Source organism: Vitis vinifera, chromosome 4 (genome assembly GCF_030704535.1).
Source record: "Vitis vinifera cultivar Pinot Noir 40024 chromosome 4, ASM3070453v1".
Lineage (NCBI taxonomy): Eukaryota > Viridiplantae > Streptophyta > Magnoliopsida > Vitales > Vitaceae > Vitis > Vitis vinifera.
This window is the reverse complement of record NC_081808.1, coordinates 6174609-6200890: the sequence shown is the minus strand read 5'-3', so window position 1 is coordinate 6200890 and position 26282 is coordinate 6174609. Positions and strand designations below refer to the sequence as shown.

The following is a 26282-nucleotide window of genomic DNA, read 5'->3' as shown; positions in this document are numbered from 1 at the left end:
TTAGTCATCAATTTCCATACCCGTATTATAAGACTATATACTCATATCTTTGTAAAGTGTTTACATAAATTAAGATAGAAAATAATTCATTTCAATATTTTCAATTTGGTTACTACATCTTCAAACTATATTAATATTCCTTACTGAACCTTAAACTCATTTCCTTTTATTGACAATTTTTCAAGTACTCTCAAGGCCACGAATAATGGTTAGGATGGGAAACTGTCCTTGTTAGGATTTTTGGTTTAAACTTTTAATTTTGAACATTGTTTAAATGTTTGAATTTAATTAGTATTTGAATTGCTTAAGTTGAAGTTGTTTTGAAGTTGAGTTGTGAGAATTATATAAGGGAAAAGTGGGATTTGATTCACTAATATGAAAATATATGGACAAAATGAACCCTTGATTTTTTAAATTAATATTATCTTCATCTATTTAAAAATAATTTGAAATGCATACACTTTTTAATGAGTTATCCAATTATTCCCAAAAAAATGTCATTTTATTTATCATGTCATTCAAATCAATTGACAACTAGACTGCTTCATATATATGTTTCATTTCTTTTTAGATATTTATTATTATTATTATTATTATTATTTTATTATTTGGATTTTTTTTTTCTCTAAAAACAAACACCTCTAGGATTCTTATTTTAGTTTCCTAAAAGTTTAAGAAATATTGTACAAAAAAAAAAATCTTATTTAAATAGGATTAAATATTTTTTTATTTTGTATAATTTTAAGAGGAAATATTGTCAAACAAATCCAATTTAATCATAATTACCAATTCAAAAACTAATAGGGTTGTTTATTAAATAATAAATAATAAATTTAATAATATATAATTATTTTAATTATGATTAATTTATTTAATATAAAATAATTATTTGTTTATTTATTTTTATACTATATATCAAAGCACAACTATATTATAAAACATTTTATATCTAAAAAACTCTTACAACAAATTTTATTCTCTATTTTATTAAACAATTATTAATATTATATAATAAATATAAATTTATCGTCAAGAATATTAATTTATTTTTAACTTATTAATACTAGAATAAACTCTCATTTTTTTCAAATTCTTACCTGATAATATTTATAGAGAAAAAAATCTCAAATAATAAAATATCTCAAAAGAAGGGAAGCATGAGTCTAATTGTCAATTGATTCGGATGACATGACAAGTAAAGGGGCATTTTTGGGTATAATTGGATAACTCATTAAAAAATACATGTATTTCAAATTATTTTTCACATTATTTTTAAATAGGTGAAGATAATACTAATTAAAAAATTTTGAGGTTCTTTTTTCTATATATTTTCATATTAGTAAATCAAATCTCATTTTTCTTATTATATAACATTTTAGTATTCTAAGCAAGAATTTGATAATGGTTAACCTTCTAATTATAAAATGATTATTTGAGTTTGGGTTTAAACTGTGAAATGACTTTCATGCCCTTAAAGTGAGTCTCAGTCATTGCTGACGTGGTAAATTTAGCCGGATTTTCATGTCTAACTCCTCAAACATGCAATATTAATATTAATGAGATTTAGGAGGATTCACGAATCTAAAATTAATCCTTGAAGACAGTGGCAAATTCGTAAATAGTGGGCCGTTGGGACCCAAATAAGCACCGTGACAAATACGCTGTCGTTTTGCTCTCAAAACCAAAACGACAGTCCTACGTAAGACCTCGGTATAATCATCCTCAACTGACGACCGGCTGTCAGGATGGGACCCAAGGGAGCTTTATAAGTGCGGCGGCTTATCATCTCGTGCATGTATCGCGCTCAACCCGATATACTAAGTAACCTCATCCACAAATCACTCACTGTTGTCTCTCAGCGCCGCTAGAAAGCGAGAGAAAGTAGAAGAAAGTACGAGAATAGAGAGGCGTTGATGAATTCAGGTGACTTCCGCTTCTTCCTATTCCCCATCTCTTTCCGTCTTTCTTCAACCGCTTTACTGGATTGGTGCTTTTGACCCGGTTTCTTCTTTTGCATTTCCAAAAAGTCCCTTTCCTTTCCTCACCAAACTGATTTTTTTTTTCTTGTTTTGTCCTCGATTTGATCGATTTTCTTCTCAGTTGTTTTATTTTTATTTTCTGTCAAAACCCTGGTTCTCGATTTTCTGTATTTGTTCATTTTCTCTGTTCGTTCAGACATCTCGACAGCCAGCCTTTTCTGGTAACTTGATGGGTTTTTTTTTTCCCTTTTCGTTTTGGTATTTTTTCCGCTCCGATTGCCTGAGTTCTTAAGAAATTGTATTGTTCCTTTGGATCGATTCAAACTCTAGTATTTCAAATTTGATTTTTCGATTCAATAAAAAAGTAGGTTTTTCTGCACGTAGTTGACGAAGCTGATCATCCAATTGTTAGTCTAATTTTATTTTTGGCCCCGTTTATCATCAATCCAAACCCTACCTCTTTGTTTTGTTCCAATAAAGTAGAGGAAAAGAGGATAAAGAAAGGGAAAATTTTGGGTGTTGCTTTTTCTTTTGTGTGCTTTTGCCAAAAGTTTAAAGATTCATTCAGTGGCGCTGAGAATTTGTTCAAAATATTGATTTCGTAAACTTGATTATATGTATGTTTACAATTTGTTTTAAAATTTCTCAGCGGATGATCATAATAGAAATATGGGTGTGTACGTATTAGCGAAGGAGATTATATTACGTTTGGCTCTAGATTCATTTCTGCTCGATTGGGACTCTAAACATTGTGTTTGGTTACTGAAAAGAATGGGGGAAAAGAAAAGAAAACAAAATATTGTCTTTGTTTTCTTAGAGGTGGAATTTACTGTTTTTTTTTTCCCCTAGCTTTTCTCAGCTACCAAACAGCACCTAATTTCTAAGTCTTGTTCTCTGTAAATGGAAAAAATGATCTGGCATATTTCTCAATCTTCCATCATATTAAAGGAAAAATATCTATCACCACTTGATTTGGTTTGGTTTTAGAATTCTGTATTTTCATGATCAAAGCACTACTGACTTCACTTGATTCCTGTCTGTTTCTCTTTACTGATTGGGTTCATTTGGAAGTTTCTACGCTTTAGAGAGCAGAATGCAATTTCTACTTGTTTGAATTTGAGTTTGGACTCATCTATGCTTCATAAATCACTCTGTTTGTTGTCTGGGAGAATTGGGTAAATTAAAAGAAAAGATAATTTTGAAATTTCTTAAAAATAAAGGTTTGATAAATTTACCTTGCTGTCCTCTGCTAAGTAAAAAGTTTGTGCTCTGCTCAGTTGAGTGGAGGTGTTTGTTCTTTAGGTTTCTAAAGAATGAAGGCTTTAAGATAACCGAAGCTTGTATCATGTTTCTCTTCTCCTACAAAGCATCACTTTGTTATTTTTCCCCATAACTGTTGTTTGTTTCTTCTTTTTCACTTCTAAATTTACTGATTTTTGGGTTAATTTGAAGGTTCTGCAGACAGAGGAACGGCTATTGGAGTGATGTCTCTCAGTAAAGAGCTGGTCTTCTTGATCTTACAGTTCCTTGATGAGGAAAACCTAAAAGAAACTGCTCACATGTGTGTTTTCGTCCTCCCTCCACTACACACACATACACCTTCAACATGTTTACTCTTTCTCTCTCTCTCTCTCACACACACACACACATAAACCTTCAACATGTTTGCTCTCTCTCTCTCTCTCACACACACCCGCACTCATACATGTGAACACATACAGATGCTCTCTGTCTTCAGCATGTGTCTTATTTTTGTAATTTTGCCTGACCATTTGCTTGCTCAATAGTTTGGAGCGGGAAACAGGTTATTTCTTTGACATGAAGTACTTTGAGGGCCTGGCACTTAGTGGGAACTGGGATGAGGTTGAAAGATATCTCTCTGGTTTCACAAAAGTGGAGGACAACAAGTTTTCACTCAAGATCTATTTTGAAATCAGAAAGCAGAAGTTCCTTGAGGCATTGGATAAGTAAGCTAGTGATTTGTAAAGCTTTGTAACTTTTTTAAATATTAAGATTTCCCCTGAAAATATCAGCTTTCTAGCCTCTATATGAAATTGATTGATATTATGATAGCCATGATGGCTCCAAGGCTTTAGGTATCCTTGTGAATGATCTGAAAGTTTTTGCCTCATACAATGAAGATCTGTACAAGGAGATGACTCAGCTTCTGACTACAGATGATTTCAGGTGTGATTTCTGTGCTAATTTTAGTAGTTTCAGATATGCTGATTACTGTGTACTCAGGTCGACTATTTTCCTGTGTCCTCTTCAGGAAACACGAATCTCTCTCCACATATAGGGACACAAATTCTGCAAGAATAATCATGATGAAGGATCTGAAGAAAGTTATTGAGGCAAATCCCCTCTTTCGTGGTAAACTAAAGTTTCCTAATTTCAGAAGTCAAAGGTTGCGACGTCTCATTAACCAAAGGTCTGCAACTTCTTCCTTACAGTTCTTTTTTTTTTTTTTCAGATGAATTAGGTTAATTGTTATTAGGTCAAACACTTAGTTAAATATTTTTAACAGTTTTTAAATTTGTGTAGTTCTTATTTCAATATTCTTCATATTATGCGATCATGCTTACTAAGGAGAACTGACCTTAGTATGTAATCTGACAGCTTGAATTGGCAGCATGTACATTGTTCCTATCCTCAACCAGACCCCGTCATAAAAACTCTTTTTTTGGATCATGTTTGTCAACCACTAGACAATCATTCAATTGTAAACAATCCTCCGGTAAGGATCTTTATCAGAAGCTGCAGTTTTATAGTTTCCTTCCCCTGTCCAATGTGGCTCTTTACAGATCTCATTGAGTTAATCTATTTTACATTTTTGGTACGGTTTTTTCTCAGAATTTTAGTATTTTTTGTATTCAGCCTTCGGAAGTTGCATCAGCACCAGTTCCAACTTCCCCCTCCAGTTGTACTTTTACTCCATCTACTGTGACTCATTCTGCAGTTTCTGCTGGAACTGTTGGTCTCTGTGCACCAAGAAACCCAGGTAGTGCTTTTAATCCCTTTATTAATGCTCCCAGTGAGGATCTGATTTTGGAGCATTTAAGGCATTGATTCTATGCATTACTCTATTGTTTTGCTAACTATGTACCGCCACATGGTAGCTGAAACTTTGGAGGAACTCAAGGATTCAGAAAGTTTGTCTAAAAGTGGGACACTTGAGACTTTGGATGAGGTAAACTGGTTCGCTTTTACTTCAACAGTGTATAATGTGTTTCTGATTTATGATTCATTCACTCCTTTGCAGTGGTTTTGTATATGTAATACTTGTTGCCTCTTTATGATCTTATTATTACATTTATGTAGGTAACATCAGGATTCACTTATCCAGGCCAAGGTCAAAGTTCAGTATTCAGATTACCTGATGACTTTCCAAAGTTAGTTCAGAAGACATTGAATGAAGGATCATCTCCAGTGAGCATGGATTTTCATCCTGTTCAATCAACCCTTCTTATAGGTTAACTTTTATGAAATCTATTTTCAGTAATGATACTTTTGGTTGCCATAGTATTTTCTTAGCCCAAATCTTTTGCATTTTAAGCTTGCATTTACTCATGAATACTGCCTATGTGATTCTTCAGTTGGAACCATCGTTGGGGACATAGGTTTGTGGGAAGTTCTTTCTGGAGAGAAGTTACTATCCAGAAGTTTTAAGGTTTGGGATATTGGAGCTTGTTCACCGATTTTCAAGGTATCTCCCTCCCCTTCTCCCTATGTTAATATCTGTAGAAATAATCCAAGTTTTTGTTTTTTCCATCCAAATAATCTGGATTCTAAAGTGATCTTAACAACATTCAGGCAGCTATGGTTAAAGACCCATGTGTATCAGTTAAGTGTATACGATGGAGCCCTGATGGTTCAATATTTGGTAAGTTAATAGATAATGGAACACTTGTGCCAACATTGGATTCAGATCTGAATTTCCTCTGTTGATCCAAATAAACATTTCTCTTCTATTAAAGGGGTTGCATATTCAAAACATATTTTACAATTATACTCCTATGGTGGTGCCAGTGACGTTCAGCCAAAATTGGAGGTATGTTGTTTCATATTTTCTTTTTGTACAGTATTTGAGTTTGTTGCTTTGCCTCTCACACTGACTTCCCATATCTAGTTTGACGCTCATGTTGGTGGTGTAAATGACCTCGCCTTCTGTGCCCCTGATAAGAAACTTATGGTCATAAGCTGTGGTGATGACAAGATTGTTAAGGTTGGTTTATCATGTTATATGTTTAGTTACTGAGTAATAGAGAAAGTGACCATCTGCCCACAAATGTTTGTGTAAGGTGTGGGATGCAGTTAACGGTGTCAAAATGTTCACTTTTGAGGGTCATGAGGCCTCTGTATATTCTGTCTTACCTCACACCAAGGAGAGAATTCATGTAAGGACTAAATTTGGAACTACTCATTGCTGATTATCATGATATATATAAATAATTTGGAGCATTTTGTATACTATGTTGTTTTTTGGTATGTTAAAACATTATATTTCTGTTTTCATGCCCTCAGTTTATCTTTTCTACATCAGTGGATGGCAAGATAAAAGCATGGTTGTATGACAATTTGGGAGCGAGAGTTGATTTTGATGCTCCAGGTCATTGGTGCACAACAATGGCATACAGTGATGATAATAAAAGGTTGATTTACTGGGTGTTCACTGCCATTCTGATGGTTTTACCTTCTATTTGCTTTTATGGAGAAATTGAAACATCGTTGTTTTCATGGAACACCTTGTTAGGATTTTTTCATGTGGCACTAGTAAAGATGGAGAGTCATTCCTTGTTGAATGGAATGAGACTGAAGGTTCTTTGAAGAGAATTTACCAGGGACTTCGGAAGCCTTCAATTGGGATCCTGCAATTTGATACTGCTAAGAACCAGTTTTTGGCTGTTGGCGATGACCATTTAATCAAACTTTGGGATATGGACAACCTTGAACTCTTGACAACTATTGATGCAGATGGAGACCTACCAGTAAGTTGGGGTTTCTGGTATTTTAGTTTTTATTATTATATATAATTTTGATATTGTAAAAGAATGTTCAGAACTAAAAACTTGATCTAAGTTTTCCTACTTTGCTGATTTTAAGGCAAGTCCATGTGTTCGCTTCAACAAGGAGGGAACGTTATTAGCTGTTTTTGCAAAGGGAAACAGAATCAAAATCTTGGCAAATGATTCCAGTCCTAAGTTGCAGCAAACTTCTGAAAATAATTACCTTGCTTCCTCTAGTCTCTCTGAAATACTGAGTGAGGTCAGCATATTAAACCTTCCTCTATTGCTTCAACGCTTCTGATGAGTTATCCCTAATGCTTGTTATTTGATTCAGCTTTCAATCAGCCAAATTTCATCTGTTGGTAGCGCTGGCATGGAAGATGGTGGTCTTCCTGTGGTGGGCAGTTGTGGAATTGTTTATTTTAGATTCATGTTTTTTCTTCTTCTGCCATAATTCTATACTGAATGTCCTGATTTAATTGGAATCATATCTTTCTTGCCTTTTGTTGCATCTTGAAGAAATATGCTTAGTTCTCATGAGTTAATGTTATTGGAGACTTAATATATTAAAATTATTATTATTATTATTGTTTCTGTTTTTGGTAGAATGAAGGAACAAGGAGCTTGGAGAATGTGAAACCCATTTTAACTGAGGAAGTCAATGGGAATATCTCTAACATCTATTATCCTCCTCAGTTCCAGTTCTTGAGTCTTCCTGCTAAGACAAACAAGGTATTATTTTTTATTACAAGATATTTATGTCATTAATTAAACCTCCATCTTTGGAATAAATGTATATTACAACTTTTGGCAATTCAACCAAGAGGAGGAAAAACCTGTGGTTGGCAACATTTCCATTTTTTTTTCTTTGCTTTAATAATACTAATAGAACATGGCCTTGCTGAACTCTTCCTTTCAATAGGCCATACAAAGTCATGCACATATTAGGAAATTGTAAATGTTGATGAATGTTATTATGCTCCTTGGAACTTCCAAGTAGTCCGAGTTTTCTGGTGTTGACTGATTACCTACTCTTTGGAAACTGTAATGGTCATATAGATTGAAATTGCTCTAATTTCTGTCACACTTGCCCTTGATGGATCTTTGTTTAATTTGGGGTAGGCTATTAGTAATGAAGTCTTGAAAACCACATAAGTAATTAGAAATTCCCTGGAGTCATCTTTCTGCATTGCAGATGAATGAATGGCAAAATTATCTAAGCATGTGAGCAGTGCTTGAATGTTATTGATGTTTCTTTGCAGTGAGTCCCTTTATCCCCTGTTCGGTTTCAAAGACAAATAAGAAAAAAAAAAATAGACAAGAAATTCTATTGGAATCCAAAATTGTTCTTTTTTTCTTCTGTGATTCAGCAACCAAATACTTTGCTACTGGAACTGTTGGAAATCACAGATGCATTTCATTTGCCCATCAGAATGTTGCATATGACCCAAAAACTTAGCTGCATTTCCCTGATTGTGGCAATCACACTCAAATTTAGTCACATAACTCTAATTCTAGGTCCACTTAGCTTATGATCTGAAGCACATGCTATAAGCAAGCTTAAATTGAAGGTAATTAGACTATGTTTGGCTCTCAGAAAATGTGAAAGAAAATACGAAGGAAAAAACAAAGGTTTGGGGGGGGGGGGGGGGGGGAGGATTTTAAAGTCAATAAATTATTTATATATACTACTTCAAAATCATGTCACTTGTTTTAACTCATATATATATATATATATATAATTAATAAATTTAAAATGCATAAAATTTCTAATTACATTTAATTTTCTTTTTCCTTAGCTTTTTTTTTTTTCCTTTCCATCATGCTTTCTAGAAACCAAACATAACCCTAGAGAACAGAAGAAAACATCAGCATGGGAATTTTGACATACATTAAGCATTGAGATTCCACCAGGTTTTGTTGTTAAATCTTTCATTTTTCTACGTATTGACATGTGCCATGATGAAAAATTGCCTCCTCAAACTTGTACCCCTTGTTTCAGAATTGTTTGACTGAGAGAACCGTAGGTAGAAAATTTGAAAGCTGTCTTTACATATGCAGGCCCTGGCCTCGACATGATCCACACTATAATGCATTATCAATTTGCATTTGTTCTAATAAATTATGAGATCCAACTTAACCAAAGATAATTCAGTATGAAACTGGATTTTCTGTTAACAGGTGTTCCTCCATTTTCTTCTGTATACCTGTGGTATCTGTACTAATTTTCCTGTATCTATTATTGAGCAAGCAATACAATAAATATTTTCTTAGGTAACACTGATGATGATACTTGTAGCAAATTCTCAAGGAGTTGAGCCTTTTCAACCATTCAGGTGTTTAGACCCCAATTTGAGAGATAAAAAGGTTCTCATTGGCTTCTCTTAACAACTGCAGGTGTCAAGTTTGATCTACAACAATGCAGGTGATTCCATTTTGGCATTAGGATCAAATGTTCATGTGGTTTGGAAATGGCCGCAAAATGACCTTAATATGAGTGGAAAGGTAAAAAGGAGATAATTATTCCTATTAGTTATCATCTATTTAAACTTCTTGTATCTCTTGAAAGTTGACAATGTCACTGTGATGGGTATTTGATATAGGCAACCACCAAGATTCCCCCTCAATTATGGAAACCAAAAGGCAGGTCACAACTGATTGGTGATTACAGTGCTGGAACCAACCCTGCAGACGTTGTAGCATGTTTTGTTTTTTCCAAAAATGATTCATATGGCATATCAGCTTCAGGAGGGAAGATTTCTGTGTTCAACATGCTGACATATAAGGTAACCTTAATAAACATACGTGTAGCTGCTTGGGTGCATTGTCCCGAAGCTCTTCGCATAAGTGTTGAGTCATGCTATTAAGAATAGTTTCCTGATCCAATCATCTGGAGTTCAACAGTTCATGAAGGTTCTAACTGACCATTCCCAAATTTGTTGCTTAAGCACAGAAAATGACAACTTTTATGTCTTCTCCACCAATGGCAACATTTCTTGCTCTTCATCCTCAAGATAACAATATAATTGCAGTAGGCCTGGATGATTCCACAATTGTGATTTACAATGTTCGCAATGATGAGGTAAATTATCTCCCTATAAAGTATAAATATTTGTGGAGAGACTTTCAAAGAGAAACTAAGGCAACTTAGTTGCTACCTACATTCATGCAGGTTGAGAACAAGCTTAAGGGCCACTTTGGAAAGATCACTGGCCTTGCCTTCTCAGAGGTTCTGAATGTACTTGTTTCATCAGGAGCAGATGCTCAGGCTAGTATTTTTTCTTTCATTACATTCATATCAAGAATCACTATATCTTTTCTCAAGCTAGTATTTGGCACTTCATGTTGTCTCATGTAGAAATACACCCCCTTTTTGCTCCTAAGTTCAAATCTAAGGCATATGCTACTAACATTTATTTCTTGAAAGTACAACATGTAAAAAAAAAAACTCAAAATAAAAATAAAAATTAACTGCTTAACATGGACTGGGAGAAAGAGGCTATTTTTTTTCTCAGGTTAGTATTTAGCACTTACTATTTATTGTGTTACCAACATATATTTCTTAAGAGTATGTTCTGTAAAAAATAAAAATAAAATAAAATAAAATAAAAAAACTGCTTATACGAACTGCAGAGTGAAGTTTTTAGCATTACCACTTTCTACAATGCCCTTTTGGTCATTGTGTTCCTTTTTCTTCTCCAGATTGTTGTGTGGAATTATGATGGATGGGAAAGGGTGAACAGCAGATCCATGCAGATCCCTGATGAGGGTCCACCACTGTCAGACATCCGAATCCAGTTTCACCAGGATCAAATTCACTTCCTTGCTGTGCATGACACTTGTCTTGCAATATATGAAGCAAAGAAACTAGAATGCATTGGACAGGTGCCTTCTTTGTCATCTCTCCTTCCATGATAAGTAATGGTTTCTCGCTAAAACATGTTTTGTTAAAAAAAATGGTATTTTCTGTTTCATATTTCCAGTGGGTCACAGGAAAATTTTCGGCAGAAATCTCGCATGCAACATTTTCTTCTGATAGCCAGTTAGTATATGCAATCTTTCTAGATGGAACGGCTTCTGTATTTAACACTCCAAATTTCCACCTGCAATGTCGGATTGATTTCAATGCTTGTATTCCTCTCGATATCAGGTACTTCATCATCTCATTTGACTATTCCATTCTAGCTTTTTTAAGGTTATCGTGACATCTAGTCCAAATTATTCTCGACATATTGATTTCTAGATATAGATAATGGATATTACTTCTTTTATCTCATGGTTTGTGCTTTAGCCTACATTGTCCTCTTAACCTATTGGAAGTTAGGATAGATCCGAACCCACATAATCATACTTTGTTTCTTTTTTCTTTCTTCTTCATTTTCCCCTCCTATAGGTAAATCATACTTCTTTAAAACATTAGCCATCCATATGAATACATTTCTTTTTTGGTTGCTGGCTCCAGATGTGATGTATACCCACTTGTGGTTGCCGCTCATCCAAATAACCCAAACCAGTTTGCGGTTGGCTTATCTAATGGTGGCATCCATATCATTGAGCCCCTTGAATCTGTAGGGAAATGGACAGCATTGCCACCAGTTGTTGACCCGCTTGCCTGATGACTACTGATCCAGAATTGCCCTACCATGTGTTTTGAGTGAGGAAGCAAGCCTTGGCTTGAGGTTATGTGCATAAATAACTCAGAGTTGAGCTAAAATAAGGACATCAAGGTATGGTCCCCATAAAATATGCTGTACTACAGAATACTCAAAATAAGTTATCTATATCAGGTGAAAGCTTTTTCTGTCTTTGTTTCTTGCTTATGGATAAATCATATGGTATAGATCTTTGAATACTTAAAATGGGATACAAACTTGGAAATTTTGCAAGCAATGGGTTCTGACTGGTAACACCTTTTGTCTGTGGAATACTCTTCATGTGCACAGTTTGCCCAACCAGGTCTAATTTCAAATGGCTTCTTCTCGCAGAAGAAAATTTTGAACTGCTGCTATTTTCTCAGCTTCTCAGCACACTGAATTAAGTTCTTCCTTTCTTCAGCTTCAGCCTCCTAAATAGCCTTTACTATCCTCAAACTTCTGAATGAGCTATGTTCCAGATAATTACTGTAGATGAGATGCTATCCCAATACAAGATGTATTCTGACTGTCTTCTCCAAACTGGGCATTGGCCTTCAGTAATATGCACCTTTTGACATTCCACAAGTCTCTGAAATTATCCTTTTCTCAGGAGGAACTGTTACAGGTAACTTTATTTGAAAGAGGGAAGAGTGCTGGCTACCTGGCAAGACATTTTGGGGAAGCCCCTGTAACTTTTGAAAAGGAGAATAGATGGTGTGACCCTTTATCCCTTGACTTTATATGCAATTATATGGTTACTCTTCAGAAGTCATCTTTTGAAAAGAGCATCTTTAGTTCTTAAATTCCTGTCACATCATCCTACCCAAATGCAATACAGGTACTGATGTTTGGATGGTTGAAATTGTTTCCAAAAAGCAAATAGAGAATATCTTCATTGAAATATTTTTCCATTAACACCTCCCAAGGTAAAGAGGGCCTAGGGATGGAGCTTTGAATCCAGTCCACATCAGAATAATTGCCCATCGTCAGGCTTCACTCCAAAAACAGAAAAAGATGATTAACATTTCATTTACTGAGTTAAAAAATAAAAAGAAAAACAAGTGATGAGAATGAGAGAGAGAAAGGGAGATATGTCTTCCTAAAGCTGTGAATTTTCATTTATAGTCCACCTTTACACCTTTTAGCTGAATGAGCAACAGATAGCTGCTGTTGCTTCAAAGTCAGAAAGGAAGTAAGCTAACTGTCTTACTTGAGAAAAGCCCAGTTACAAATTCATAAAAACTATGCAAGCAAGCAAGACCTTAAGAATGGCATCATTACCCCCGCTTCCACCCTCACCTCTCTTCAATTCCAAATGGGAAAGCCATCCAACTCCACCCCACATACCCAGCTGGACTATTACCCTTTATTTGCTTACCCCAACCAACATTCCCCTCTTTCAGATTCTCAAATTTACCACCATTCTCCTCTTAAATCTTCATTCCCATAAATTTTATTACCTCACTTGCTTTGGCCATGGTTTTGCTTGGATATGGCCTGGATATGGAAAATGGAGGAGAGCATGATGTAACATCAGCCATGGTCTTGACAACATTTTATCAGAAGAACAAATCAGACCTTGACTCAGTTCACAAAACCGAATAGAAGGAGGAATTTGCAGTTTTTAGACCATGACATCACATTCCTACACCAAAATCAGGTCCCTTAATCAAGTCATATGTGGTCAGACAGAGGTTACCATAATTCATCCAAAATAATTTTACTAAAACCTCATCAATGCCACCCTCACCAGTGTATACCCACAACACCACAATCATCACTGTTTTCACATTCTAATGATACCCATGTGTAATAAATATCCTAGAACATCTGAATAGGCATTTTAACAGCAATCATAACCATCACCACAGCCACCCACGACCACTCCAGCACCACCACCATCACACTACCATCAGTCCAAAATCATCTTGCTGTTATCATTACTCCTTAAGCTCATCACTACCATAAGATACCACAAAACCTATGATTGCCACTCTCATCATTCAGACAACCACCAATTCATCGCATCTTCCATGGCCATCACTATTTTTTAGGCTCTACACATGCACACCTGGTTCCACGGATAAAAGAAATCTGAATGGAAAGAAAGCAGCAGTCGCTGCAGGAAATATATATATATAAGGAATAATAAATAAATAAAAAACAGTTGGCAATACATTAAGTTACTAGTATTAATTTATGAAGGGGAACCCAAAGTGAGATGAGATATAGCAAATACGAGTAAATGGTTTAGAGATGACAGTTAATTTAAAGGAGTAGTGAGCATAATTCATATTAATACAGATGAATTTGGAACGCCAATATCAAGCATCCACCTGTGCTGCTGCAGATGCATAGCTTACGCTACTGTCTCTCATAGTTTTGCATTGGCTTGATTGTTCATATCGAAGGAAATTGATCTTTATCTTTGTTGAGCAGTTCCTCAGCATCTGATAAAATCGAATAAGGGGGGAAAAGGAAAAGTTAGCAAACACATGTTATGAAGTGGGAAAAAAAGGGCTGGAAGTCGGTAGGGTGCCCAGTTGGTTAGGGTTAATGATGGGATGTGTGGTAGAATGCCTTGGGTTACCTGGTGCTGGTTGTGGGGGGTGCAGTTAGCATCGTGAGGTTTGTGACGATGGAACTCTAAATGAGGGCATATGAATTCACTACAAAATGTGGGAAGACATTCGGCTACTTAGGCAACCTGCTAAACTAAAGTGGTTGCATTTTCTCTTTTAGAATGAAACCTAAAAAGAAAAGGGGGAAAAAATAAGCATGTGCCTCATCATCCTTTTCACAAGCTCTCCCTTTGACTAAAACATTTGCAACATGCATCAGACTATAAGATTACATGCCAGTTTGAAGTTCAAGTAACAATCCTTATCAAAAAATAAAAATATCAAATTGTCAACAGCAGCAATACAAGTTCCCATCCTTTTATTTTTGGCTATTTTTGGTAATAAAATGTGAGATCTCCCACAATTTGGTTTGGCATGTCACAGAACTTGTGAAAATCTGGGAGAAGAGGAAATATGCATGGCCACTAAATAGATAAAAGACACTTCTAAACACTTACAATTCTAAAAACAACCTTAGAACACAGAATACTAAATATAATCTCAAAACTAATTGAAAAAAACACGACACATGCAAAGACCACAAGAACTTTTGCAAGATGTTATCAAGTGAAAACCGCACCAAGCCAATCTTTACAGAAGGATTTTTACTCCTAAATGGGATCTTAGAGGAAAAAAAGGGAGGCCAGGAACTACTTGGAAGAGTTTTAAGGGCTTTTGCAATTGCAAAATACTTCCTCCATCAAGAACTTTGGTAACTTCTGAGAAAAATTGGACACACTTACATGGAGAAAAACGCTAATTGGATGGCGTCCACAAATGGTGTTGTCAAACTCCAACAGGTATCGCTTAAATGCATCTGGATCTCCTGTTTCTATTATATCCATGCCCATCCTGTCCAAAGCTTCAATGGATTTGTGGATGGCCCCAAATTTCTTGTCATAGTGCACATAATTGAACCTAATACAAATTATGCAAGTCAAAATATGTGAGATTGGACAGTAATAACAAAATCAATTGACAGATGCAAAGGTCTATGTTTGTGCGTACATTCAAGTAAGCATGCTAAACAGGAATATCCCTGAGATCCTGCATATATTCAGGAATGGTGACATTTAACACAGTACATCTAGTACCATGCAACATAATTATGGATATAACATGAACCAAAATTATACCCATGAAGAAGCATAAGGAAAAAATAACTTAACCTTCAAAGAACATGGTATCACTATTTCATTTTTTTCTTTTTCTCCTTCCTTCTTTTTTTCTTTTTTTTTTTATATGCTCATTTATTTACTTGTACTGCTTTCTAGTCATAGAAACTCACGAAATCACCAAGAATTTTAAGACTCAAAGGAGAAAAAATTTGAGGGCTGCTTAAACTAATGCACCAAAAAATTTCCATGAATAACCATAAAAATCAATTGACATCTGAAGAAGATTCATATTCTCTAATCTAAAGAGGCAATTGGAATTGACATGAACAGAGCAAGAACAGAACCTTGAGCCCCAGTGACAAAAATCTGAGGACACAGAAAAGAAATTATTTGGATCATCCACATATTTGGCGAGCATCCGTCCATACATGGCTTCATTTTCAGCATTAAGCGCACCAACTAAAATGGGTATAATTTTTACTGGGTACCTGCATCAATATCATTAAAAAAAGTCAACTTCAATGAAGAATGAATATACAAGATAACATTATTCTATGAAAATATTACCCGTCAAATACTTTAGCAAGATATGGCAAATGCATTTCCATGCTATGTTCAGCTTCATCAACGTCAAGATCCATCAGTTCAAATTTTCCTGTAGCTTTTAGCTCCTCAACGACTGACATAAAAAAACAAACATGAATGTTATCAAACTTTCTCCAAACAGCAAGATATGTGGTGACAAACATCTTCATTCTAGACAAATACATAGTGTCGAAACACACAATGATACAAGGTGCACCTAAAGGAAAAGGCCTATTGAAGCCTAAGGTGCAAGGTACAAGGTGGTGCAACCGAAGGCAAGAAAACAAAACACAACCTGATTTACATGTGTGATTTTATAAGATCTGTAAGATTTGGACATGCAAACATTTGTCATAGCATTAGCGATCATCACATATCACCAAAATATCATCCAAACCCAAATCCAATTCCAATTTCAACATGCTATTTTCAATTTTCTATTATTTACAATTCGTAAGAAATTTCAAGAAAATTTCATTAAGAAAATATATTTCACTATTGAGTGCTTCACACCACAAGCATCTTTTACAAGCTTTATCATGAAAAATGAATAAATAAATAAGAAATCAAATTGGAAGCAGCAAAGGCATGTGGTTTTCTTTGCAGTATTCTTCCTCTGCTGCTTCTGAACTAGACAACCCCCAAAGGAGAAATTGGGTTGGAGCACTTCTACCCCAAAGCAGATACAGGGATGGGTGCTTCTGACCTGAGGGAGACGCCTTCCCTAGAAAAGCCCTAAAGGAAGTAATGAGAAGCTTGTGCTGCACTATAAAAGCCTTAAAGGAGACAGTTATTGCTACTTCTTCTACCGTGTTTAGGTTTTTGCATATAAGCAAGGCATACAGTGTTGGAAAACATGGCCGTTGCTGTTTGGGTCAGAGCTGCATGCCTCTTCTTCTTAAGATGTGGGGGCATTTTTATGGTGTTTGTCAAGGAGGGTTGGAGTTGGATTTCTTTTTTTCACATGAAGTGTTTAGGTGTCTTATTTAAGAAGAAAGCACAAGACAACAATAAAGGACTAAATGGCATTGCTTTTTCTTCTTTCTCCCAGTTTGGCCTTCACATACGAGTGTGGCATTGTTTAAGTCTTCACAAACAATATCCTACAATCTCCTCAACACAATCTCTTTGGATTCTAGTACAAGAATGGAAGATACCTCACAAAATTCTAGAATCTCCTCAACTACTTCTTATTCTTATTATTATTCTACAGTTACAACATCCTACAATCTCCTTAAGCTTTGAGCTGCCTTGTCTTCTTCTTCTTAATTTGGCTCTACCCAAACTTCTCTGGTTGACCCCAACATTCCCCACCCCAAACTTCTTCTTCTTCTTCTTCTTCTTCTTCTTCTTATTCTTATTCTTATTCTTATTATAATACAATTACCACATCCTACAATCTCCTTGAGCTTTAAGCTCCCTTCTTTTATTAGAAACAAACATTATATTATTATGGATTAAGTACAAAGAAGGATAAGAAATCCTTCCTCCAAGCACAACAACTACATAGCTGTGGTCAAAGTGGGAAAAGACCATCTACTAAAAGTGGGATTACTCTTGTTATATTCTCACATGCATTATTATTATAAATACACATACCTACATATATGTTTTTTAGTATCTGCCAGTATACAAAGCACAAACAAAAATTGTCCAAACTCTAGAAAATCACTTGGTAGGCGATTCTTCTAAGAATCACTTTTTTATTATGTAACACATTACCAAAATCACAATCAAAGCACTTATCATTATTCTTAAAACCATATTTAATAGAAGCACTATCAACAAAAGCACTACAAACTAAAGGCGCTTTAACTAGGATCACTTCCAAATGGATTCTTAGGAAAGGTAGGATCTAAAAACCTCCATTGTGCAGGAAAAAGGAATTTTATTGTTTATATATATATATAACATTTCTAAAGGAAATGTTATTGCAAAAGAATGATTATTGCCTGATAATTCCATGGAAAACAAAGCCAGGCCAACTTCATCAGGTTCATAATATCTTGAATATCAAAGCTTCTAACATAGGAACTCCTAAAGAAGAAAATAAGCATAATATGCCAAAAAAAATGAGGGAAAAACAAAACAAAACAAAACTCACAGTACCTTCCAAATCAATTTGTAGGTCCCCTACTGGTGTCTTATAAACTGTGGCTCTTGAAAGAGCACATTTTGGAGTATAATAGTGGTGAGATGGACCAAGAAGAAACACACGAGAACTGAAATCATAAAAACACACATTAGCAGACAGACAAACAGGCAAAACCAGTTCATTGTTCAAATATGAATAAAAAAGTACCAGCAGCCAAATACTTGATTTGATCATCTCACTTCATAATATTAAATGCTTAAACCAATTCAGAGTCAAGAATTTTGATAACCAAAGCAAAACAAGAACCAAACCCACATGCTACTTGGATCAATGTTCCCAAATGCATAGGCTGCAGCTCGACCCGAATATGAATAACCAGCATGCCTGTAGTTCCAGTGCCAGCAAAAAATAATGAATGAACTTAAAATGATCATGGATGCTTAAGAATACCAGCAAGAATGGTCCAGACTAACTTACGGAGCAATCACTCCCCGTACATCAGGAGATTTAGCCAGGCCAGATGCTCTAAGCCATCCATCAAGCTCTTCTGCTAATTTTCTAGCTGACAAAAGGATAAAACACGACATTAAAACCACTTCCACAGTTAACATGGAAATGAGATCTAAGAAAAACTTTCTTCATCCCAAAATGCAGAGATAAATTACAAGAATGGCAAATGTAGAGCCAGGAAAGTGCTTTCCACCATCAAAATGTAGAGATAAATTACAAGAATGGCAAGGTTTGTAAACTAACTGTGCAAAAACCTGTAGAAATTCGACAACTGTGGTAGCAACTCAAAAATGAAACTTGATGGCAGTTGATTTTCTAATTACTTGTAACATCAATGCTTTCCTTCAGTACAACAATTTTTCCTTTTTCCAAAGTTTTTACTATCCAATTCCTGACCTAAATGATATTTTATGTTTCTGCATCACTGTGGGGCATCAGAATGAGGGATTTGGCGGTAAAATGAATTTGAGAATTCCTGATATTAAAGTACATTATCGTGGCAACCTTAAGAAGGGATTTTAAAAATTCTAGAGTATACTTTGAGAAGGAATTTAAACACTCCAGTACCATTAAAAATTTAAGAGGGCAGCAGATGTGCCTCCAAGATAATAAAAAGTAAGTTCATCAAGGAATGTTAATCACAAAACTTTTTCCAAACAACATAATTCAGCAAGGAGGTCATTTGTAGGGTAACTGAATTTCTTTTTTAGCATAAGAGCAGTAATAATATACAATGGGCCAATTTAATACATGATTTGGAGGTGGGGCACTGACGCACCTACTCACTTAATAGTAAAAAATTATTTGGAGCAATTTAAAAAGGGATCTTAAAATCCTAGAGTATATTTGAAACAACAAACCTAGGATTTACAAGTACTTACAAATTCATAATTAGGTATATGAAACATGATAAACCACAAAGCATATCTAAATTGCAAAACAAAGGCCCTGTTGAGCACCTTGTTGAGGGAGGGAGTAATTTTTTGTTCCCCTTATCCTTTTTTGGCACCTTTTGGCAACCATTGTATACATCCTATGTACTTTGGTGTGCCTCTTTGGTGCTTTATAAGAAAAAAAATTGTGTTTTAAAATAATTTTCTACTCTCCAAAACAAAAACAAAAACAAAAACAAAAGAAAACACTTTTGGCCACCCTAAAATAGTAAAAAAATTTATGTTCTTAAAAACAGAAAACAACATATTTTCAGAGAACATCTTTCAGTTGTTTTCACTTATTTTTTGAGGATTATATTAAAAAATAATTATACAAATATGGAGAATGGTTAAAAATAAAACATTATGGATAAATGTTAATTTTAAAACATATTTAAAAACATGGAAAATAACTTAACAATATTTCAAATTCCTAAACAGACTTTTGTCCTATAAAACATCATACAACAATTTTCAAAAACTATTTTTGAAAACGCTTCCCAAACAAAACTTAACAATTTCATCATTTTTAAATTCCACACAATCCAAACCCCTTCACTTCAAGATCTTTTAGCCATTTGAAAATCATGCCACCAAAAAAGGCTTTTCAATTTGTTTTGTAAGGCTTGCATATTAGCAATGCCATGAAAAATTGACTTTTAATACAGTCTTAGGCATATTCTCTATAAATTAATCCATTACTACTCAAGACACTTAAAAAGAACATAAAATACTGCATTGAGCAACATGAAGAAAAGTTGAACTTCTCACAAGATCACCTTAATTCTAGCAAAATTTGGAAATAACGACACCCAAAAAAGTTTTTCAATTTGTTCTGTTAGGCTTGCATATTGATAATTCCATGAAGAATTGACTTTCACTATAGTTGTAGGCCATTTCTCCATAAACTAATCCATTACTACTCAAGACACTTAAAAAAGAACATAAAATACTGCATTGCCCAACATAAAACACAAGATCACATTAATTTTATCAAAATCATTTTGAGAAGCTCCAAATTTTTCAATTGAAAAATAGGTTTACATATTTCTAAAACCAAATTAATGTGTTCTCATTAATCTTGAAGTAATCAGACTAAGAATTTTGAACAAGACCGATATCAAGTGGGCCAATCTGCCTATTTATTTTGAGAGTCTATTAAAAAATTTATTTGAGAGAAAATTAAAACTTTTTAAAATGTTTTTTATTATGAGAATGAGAGTGCTCATTAGGAGCAGCTCATGAGAAGCAAAGGCATGGCAATTGAGGTGCAAAGATGTGGCTGTGAGAAGCAAAGCAAGTGAGATGGATTCTTTGTGCAATTCAAACAAAATTAAAGCAATTCATGAGGACAAAAGGCACAGGCTTCTATGAAGCAACAGGTGTGTGAGGTGCAACATATAGCAGATGCATTGTTCTGCAATTGAAACAAGACTTTGATATACTATTGGGTTAATACGCGTTCACGTTTGATAAAAGACAGAAGCCAAAGATTGGTTCGAAGTGTCTTCAGTAAATCTATAAAGTTTTTAATTTTAGGTTGATTAAAAATTGTGGTTGTTTAATTACAAATAATGACTCAATTCCGGGGATGGCCACAATTGAGGTTATATTTGTAATCAAGGCAAAGGAATCAAGTTAAGCTCTAATGATTGTCAGTTTAGCACCAAGGTCTACCTTGTTGCCATATTCAAGTGCTATGCCTTGCTGAGTGCATGGTAGTTACAAGCCCTTAGCCTCATTAGTAGGACTTCAATACACTAAGAATACCACTCATTGTAAAAAAGAAAGCTGTATACTTTGACTAATGTAACTGATAAAAAACAATACTTTGACTAATATAAGCTTTGCTGAAGCTCAAACCACCAGTGGTACTATAGTCAAATTATTTGCCACATAGGCAGATATGCTATACAATCCAACTCTTCATCCTTCAAGCTTCAAATTCTAATGAAGATTTACCACCTTTTCAGCTGCTTCACTGCTTCAAGAGTTTGCTGATGTATTTAATTCTTGAACTGATCTTCCACCATTGTGCCCACATGATCATCTTATTGCACTTCTTCCAATATTAGCCCATCAATGTTCCCTTGTGATACCAACATGAAAAAAAAGTCAAGAGATTGGTTCAAGAAATGTTGACTGATCGCACTTCAAAATTTTAACAGACCATCCTATTTTCCACTTTTTCCTAGGATAATGATTGTGTCCCTTTGAGAAAAAAAAATGGTTTTCAAAGTTACTCAACTATACCAATGAAATCATATGAGATAAAAGAGTGACACAATTCCACAAGTGACACATTCTCGCTTGGCAAAGGATATATCTCTCTTAGGCATCTCCACAACAATCTTTAAAGGCCTTCAGGATATCCAACAAGATTGTCTCATCAATCTGAACTTGGTTTCCATCAGTGATACACTTAAGAGGATTGTAGCATGGTTCCCACTACATCTGGATGAGAATCTATCCTTACATACCTCAATATCATTCTTCACATTAAGCAAAACATTTGAGATACCCTCATACTTATAATCCCCTTCCCCCATTTATCCCCCCAACCCCAACACCTAAATTGGTGCTATACTTTCCTAAAGGATTGTATCATAGTTCCTTCTACTTCTAGATGGAAATTTATCCTCCTACCTCATTACTGTTGTTTTCCTTAAGCAAGAATTGAGAACCCTGATACATATAAAGACCTTTTTAAGAACTATACTTGAACAAAGAAACATCCAAACTGTCAGGCTTAAGAAGTCATTATTCTAGGAGAGTTGGTTGGCAAATTCTATACACATCCTTATCATCTAGTTGTTTATTTAAATTTACTTTTAGACATAGTCTTTGTTGTAGGTCATTCGCCTTCTGTTGGTAGCTTCTATTCATTTTTTAAGGTAATAAGTGACTATTTGTCTTTTAAAATTATGATCATGCAAATAAATAGACAAATTAAATTTTTTCCAGAAACAAAGCCTCACACACCCACTCTATGAATATCATATAAGAACAATGTCCTTATCATCAAAATGCTATGAACCTTAACCAACGCAGTAGAAGACTTTTTTTTAATACATAGGTAAACACAATAGAAGCCATATAGTTGATGGAAGATGTCAAATCAAAGTGCTACTACATCTTAGGAACATAAAGACTATAACATTCCCACTGGCGTCCTATACAGTTCACAAGCCTCAATAACCACTTTCCAGGACCATTCACACTGGTAGTAGGTATGGGAGGGGTAGTCTGGCTCTTATGCTAAATGTTGCAAACCATTTTTTTGATAGGTAAGGCATGGTTGAATCAATGCTAAATGTTGCAAACCTTGACCACTATGTCAAAAGCCTTAGGACAGATAGAAAGCAGTAAAGCATCAAACTGAAGTCCCATAACTTGGGATCTTAACAAATATAATACTAAGCAATATGTCAAAAGCCTTGGGAGTTAGGACTAATAGAACACATGAAATTGAAGTCTTATAACTTGGGATCATAACAAAGATGACAAGAACCCTGTTCTTGTTTATGATGTACTAGAGTGAATGAAGGCTCTATTTCTGGGAAACTTCAAACTTATTCATTTTTATGCACCTTTAAAATTTAAATAGACAAAGAGCCATAACCATCATAACAAAGGAATAAAAATCTAGCCTTTTGGCACATATTAGATACATCATGTGTGCTTTGATGTGTCCCCTCTTAGGTGCTTCTAATATATTTTCTTATTTGCCTATTAAAAAATATTATGAGGTTACAAGAGGTAACTACACAAATGGCATGCCTTATAATTATTTTTCTTTTATAATATAATTAATTTTACTTGAGTGGATAAAGAGAATATTGTCTAGATATAGTTGCCAACAGTTGAACCAAGAAATTATAAAATATAAAATAAAAAAAAAATGTGGATAATAAATTTGTTTATAACTTTGAAGTTTTATCCTTCGAAATATTGAATGAGGTATTCATAGACCCATAAAGTAAACATGGAGGATTGAGAATCTTCATCTTGCTTAATATATAGAGTAGATGGAGGAACAACATACAGGCTATGAGAGATCACTTTTCTTCCCTGCTCATTTGCTTCATCAACTATATCACACTTCATTAAGATATATCTTTAGTAACTGTTTTCAAACCTCTCCAAGAGGGAGGTCACCTAATTGTGTATCATTGCATTGAACTATCTATTATACTTCCACTGAAGATGCCATGTGGCATGTCAGATGCTTTGTGCCTACTCGTCTCAAGAGCAAGGCTTGAGAAGCCCAATTGGGTCTGTTGCACTTCGTTGGTGGAGTTTGGTTATCGCAGTCTTGTTTAGACAACCCTCTGTTTCAATCAAGCAACAACATAGCAGGACATGCATCATCCTCACTATGTTTGTCAACTGATTATATGCATGACGCCATTTTCATTTAGTAGATTCTTATCCACAAAACTCCTCAAAAATAGGCCCACTAGTCATCAATTGAAAGGACCAAAACTTTCTTAAATGAGGATTGGGCTACGGTACTACCAAAAAGTAGTATCCAGCAAGAACTCCGCTTTATATCTTAGTTACCATACCTTGCAAATAGACTCATTACCTTGAGTCCGGGTCCCATTTGTTTATACCTTGGTCCATGTACCTCGGTCTTAAGTGTTTTCCATGACCTAGATCTTACCATACACTCGAATTGCCCATACCATAGCCTTTTTCCCATGAAGGAATCTCTCCGTTTCAAAATCTCAATCGGGGTCACTGTCGTTCCTCCAACCCACTCTCACCTCTCATTCTGCTTTCCCCTTGAACAGGATCATCCACCAGACCAACCTCCTTATGTCAAAAGCCTTTAAACAAGGGAATTTCGGAACAACTCCCTTTGCACAATAAGACTGAGACCACCCAGGAAAAAAAAAAAAAAGAGCCCTGGAATGGCAGTTCCGAATTCCAATAGAAAGGCAAGGGGTAAAATGGTAAATTAAATTTCAGTTAAATCCGAAACAACTTGTGTATTTTAAGACGTGTACGGAATTTATTCCAAATTCCTTTCCTTCCTACTAAAAGTTTCTTCTTTTTTCATTTTCCCTTTCATTCTTCAGATTTCCTCAGCAACCAAACAGGGCCTCACTGCAAAAATCTCCTCAGTACATAAAAATCGCACAAAAACAGTGAACAACCGAGTGAAAGACAAACAATAATGCAAGTTAGATTCGAGGATTTTGTGAGAAATTGGAGTAGCTTGACTTACGATTGTCGGTGTACCATGATCCTGCATGCGAAGCCCTCCTGATCATCTCCATTTGAAATTTGGAACTTTGAAAAAGAAAAGAAGAAAATTGAGAAAAGAAAAAAAAAAAAGAGAAGATTGAAGAAGAAGAAAAAAAAGAATAAGAAGAAGAAAGTAGGCTAACAGGGAAGCGGCGATTGAGATCTGGAGAGGTTGAGGCACACAGTATTTATAAAGAGAGCAGAAACAAAGTGGATTCTTATGCAACCTTTGCAAGAAACTGACCCTCTCTCCCTCTCTCTCTCTCTGCCTTTGTTCTTTTGTTTGTTTGTGGGTGTGCAAGATATAATAGAACTGAGGTGCATTGCTGTTGATCCTGACGTCCTTCATTTTTATTTGTGGGAGTAAATAATAATTCACCCACTTTAATTCCAAGAATATATTAAAAAAATTATTTTTCTGTATTTAATTTTGTCAATAATTTAAATATAATTAAAATTAATTTAAAAAGTTTTTATATTTTTAAAATTATTTAACTTTTAAATTAAAATAATTAAATTATTTTAAAATAATATATAAAAATAATTTATTAATATTAAATTTATTTAAAATCAAAATTCGAATGATTCATATGAAAAAAAAAAAAAAAACCAAATTTGTGTATGAAATCCCAATAAAAAGGAAAAAAAATCATTAGATATTAGTCAAGCCTCTCACGTGGATGCCTCCACGTGGCACGACGCTTGATTAGCCGTCTATTGTTGTACTTTGCATCAAGCCTCTCACTGAACGTCTCATACATTACCACAGGGATACGAGGCAGTTAAACCTCTTTGTTTCTCATGAAACAGGTGGGCAAAAATTTGGTGAAGCGATTTTTAAAAAAAATTCGACATGTTGGAACTCAAACCCGTCCAAACCCAAAAACAAGCAAAGTCTTGGATGACCACTGGGTTGACAGCCCATTTGATAGATATAACGCACCAAACAAATATATAGTAAAATTTTTTTATTTTCATAAATAAATTAATTCTAATTATTTTATTTTAAAATTTCATTATATTAATCACTAAAAATATAAAACCTAACCGTTTTATTAAATTAATTTTAATTTTAAAATGAGATATATTATAATCAAGTATCATAATATTATCATCAAATAACATTTATATAATTTAATAAATTTATAAAATTCATATTTTTTTATGGACGAATATGATATTATTATCAAATATAATTAATTATGTCATATACATAAATTATTTTTTTAATAAAACAACTTTAAAATATCTATTATTATTTATTATATTATTTTAAGAGTTTTTTTAATATTTTTTATAAGTTTTGATCAATTTTAAATTACATAAACTTTTTAAAAAAAATATTCTTCGATATGTCCAATATATCCATAAGATTGAAATAAATTTGTGATTATAGATATTTTCATGATTCAATCTTTGAAACTTCTAGTTTTTGCTCTTCCTCCACCGTCTGCACCCAGCCACTTGAACTCCTGCTAACCAAGTTCACACTCTTCTCTACTTCTTAGTTTGATTCATCTTTGCTCATGGAGCCCGAATCTTCCTTAGG

The 26282-nt window shown here is 34.4% G+C and overlaps 2 protein-coding genes across 9 annotated transcripts; one reads left to right on the top strand and one right to left on the bottom strand.

Moving 5' to 3' along the window:
• Positions 1 to 1747: 1747 nt before the first annotated feature.
• On the top strand, positions 1748 to 11790 carry LOC100254390 (topless-related protein 1). 4 transcript variants are annotated; one of them, XM_010650428.3, is made up of 26 exons: positions 1748 to 1923; positions 3432 to 3540; positions 3767 to 3946; positions 4053 to 4166; positions 4252 to 4410; positions 4599 to 4716; positions 4857 to 4980; positions 5099 to 5169; positions 5301 to 5451; positions 5576 to 5685; positions 5793 to 5862; positions 5957 to 6030; positions 6109 to 6204; positions 6281 to 6376; positions 6504 to 6631; positions 6733 to 6967; positions 7083 to 7244; positions 7320 to 7382; positions 7592 to 7717; positions 9383 to 9490; positions 9589 to 9771; positions 9939 to 10067; positions 10158 to 10253; positions 10688 to 10870; positions 10969 to 11135; positions 11448 to 11790. In XM_010650428.3, the coding sequence occupies exons 1-26, from the start codon at positions 1914 to 1916 to the stop codon at positions 11599 to 11601; spliced, it is 3216 nt and encodes a 1071-aa protein (XP_010648730.1). In that variant the 5' UTR covers positions 1748 to 1913; the 3' UTR covers positions 11602 to 11790. The 4 variants fall into 4 exon arrangements, with proteins under 4 accessions (XP_010648730.1, XP_059592256.1, XP_059592254.1 ...); XM_059736271.1 differs by having other exon boundaries at positions 1793 to 1923; positions 3441 to 3540; XM_059736272.1 differs by lacking the exon at positions 1748 to 1923 and adding an exon at positions 1930 to 2200.
• Positions 11791 to 13718: 1928 nt separating this feature from the next.
• On the bottom strand, positions 13719 to 25066 carry LOC100256144 (uncharacterized). 5 transcript variants are annotated; one of them, XM_002285413.5, is made up of 9 exons: positions 24877 to 25066; positions 24714 to 24778; positions 18516 to 18600; positions 18354 to 18422; positions 18053 to 18165; positions 15926 to 16037; positions 15703 to 15846; positions 14984 to 15158; positions 13719 to 14069 (listed from the first exon to the last, which is right to left on the bottom strand). In XM_002285413.5, exons 2-9 carry the CDS (start codon positions 24763 to 24765, stop codon positions 13944 to 13946), a joined length of 876 nt encoding a protein of 291 aa, XP_002285449.2. In that variant the 5' UTR covers positions 24766 to 24778; positions 24877 to 25066; the 3' UTR covers positions 13719 to 13943. The 5 variants fall into 5 exon arrangements, with proteins under 5 accessions (XP_002285449.2, XP_059592259.1, XP_059592257.1 ...); XM_059736276.1 differs by having other exon boundaries at positions 18516 to 18596; positions 24877 to 25049; XM_059736274.1 differs by having other exon boundaries at positions 18516 to 18596; positions 23526 to 25048.
• Positions 25067 to 26282: the final 1216 nt, after the last annotated feature.

Coding starts and splice junctions, on each gene's coding strand:
- LOC100254390 (XM_010650428.3), top strand. Junction 7,245..7,319: donor TCTCTGAAATACTGAGTGAG/GTCAGCATATTA, acceptor TATTTGATTCAG/CTTTCAATCAGCCAAATTTC. Junction 11,136..11,447: donor TGTATTCCTCTCGATATCAG/GTACTTCATCAT, acceptor TGCTGGCTCCAG/ATGTGATGTATACCCACTTG.
- LOC100256144 (XM_059736274.1), bottom strand. CDS start 23,587: ATGAAGTGTGATATAGTTGATGAAGCAAATGAGCAGGGAAGAAAAGTG. Junction 15,847..15,925: donor CTTGCTAAAGTATTTGACGG/GTAATATTTTCA, acceptor ATATTGATGCAG/GTACCCAGTAAAAATTATAC. Junction 14,070..14,983: donor CAATTAGCGTTTTTCTCCAT/GTAAGTGTGTCC, acceptor CGATTTTATCAG/ATGCTGAGGAACTGCTCAAC.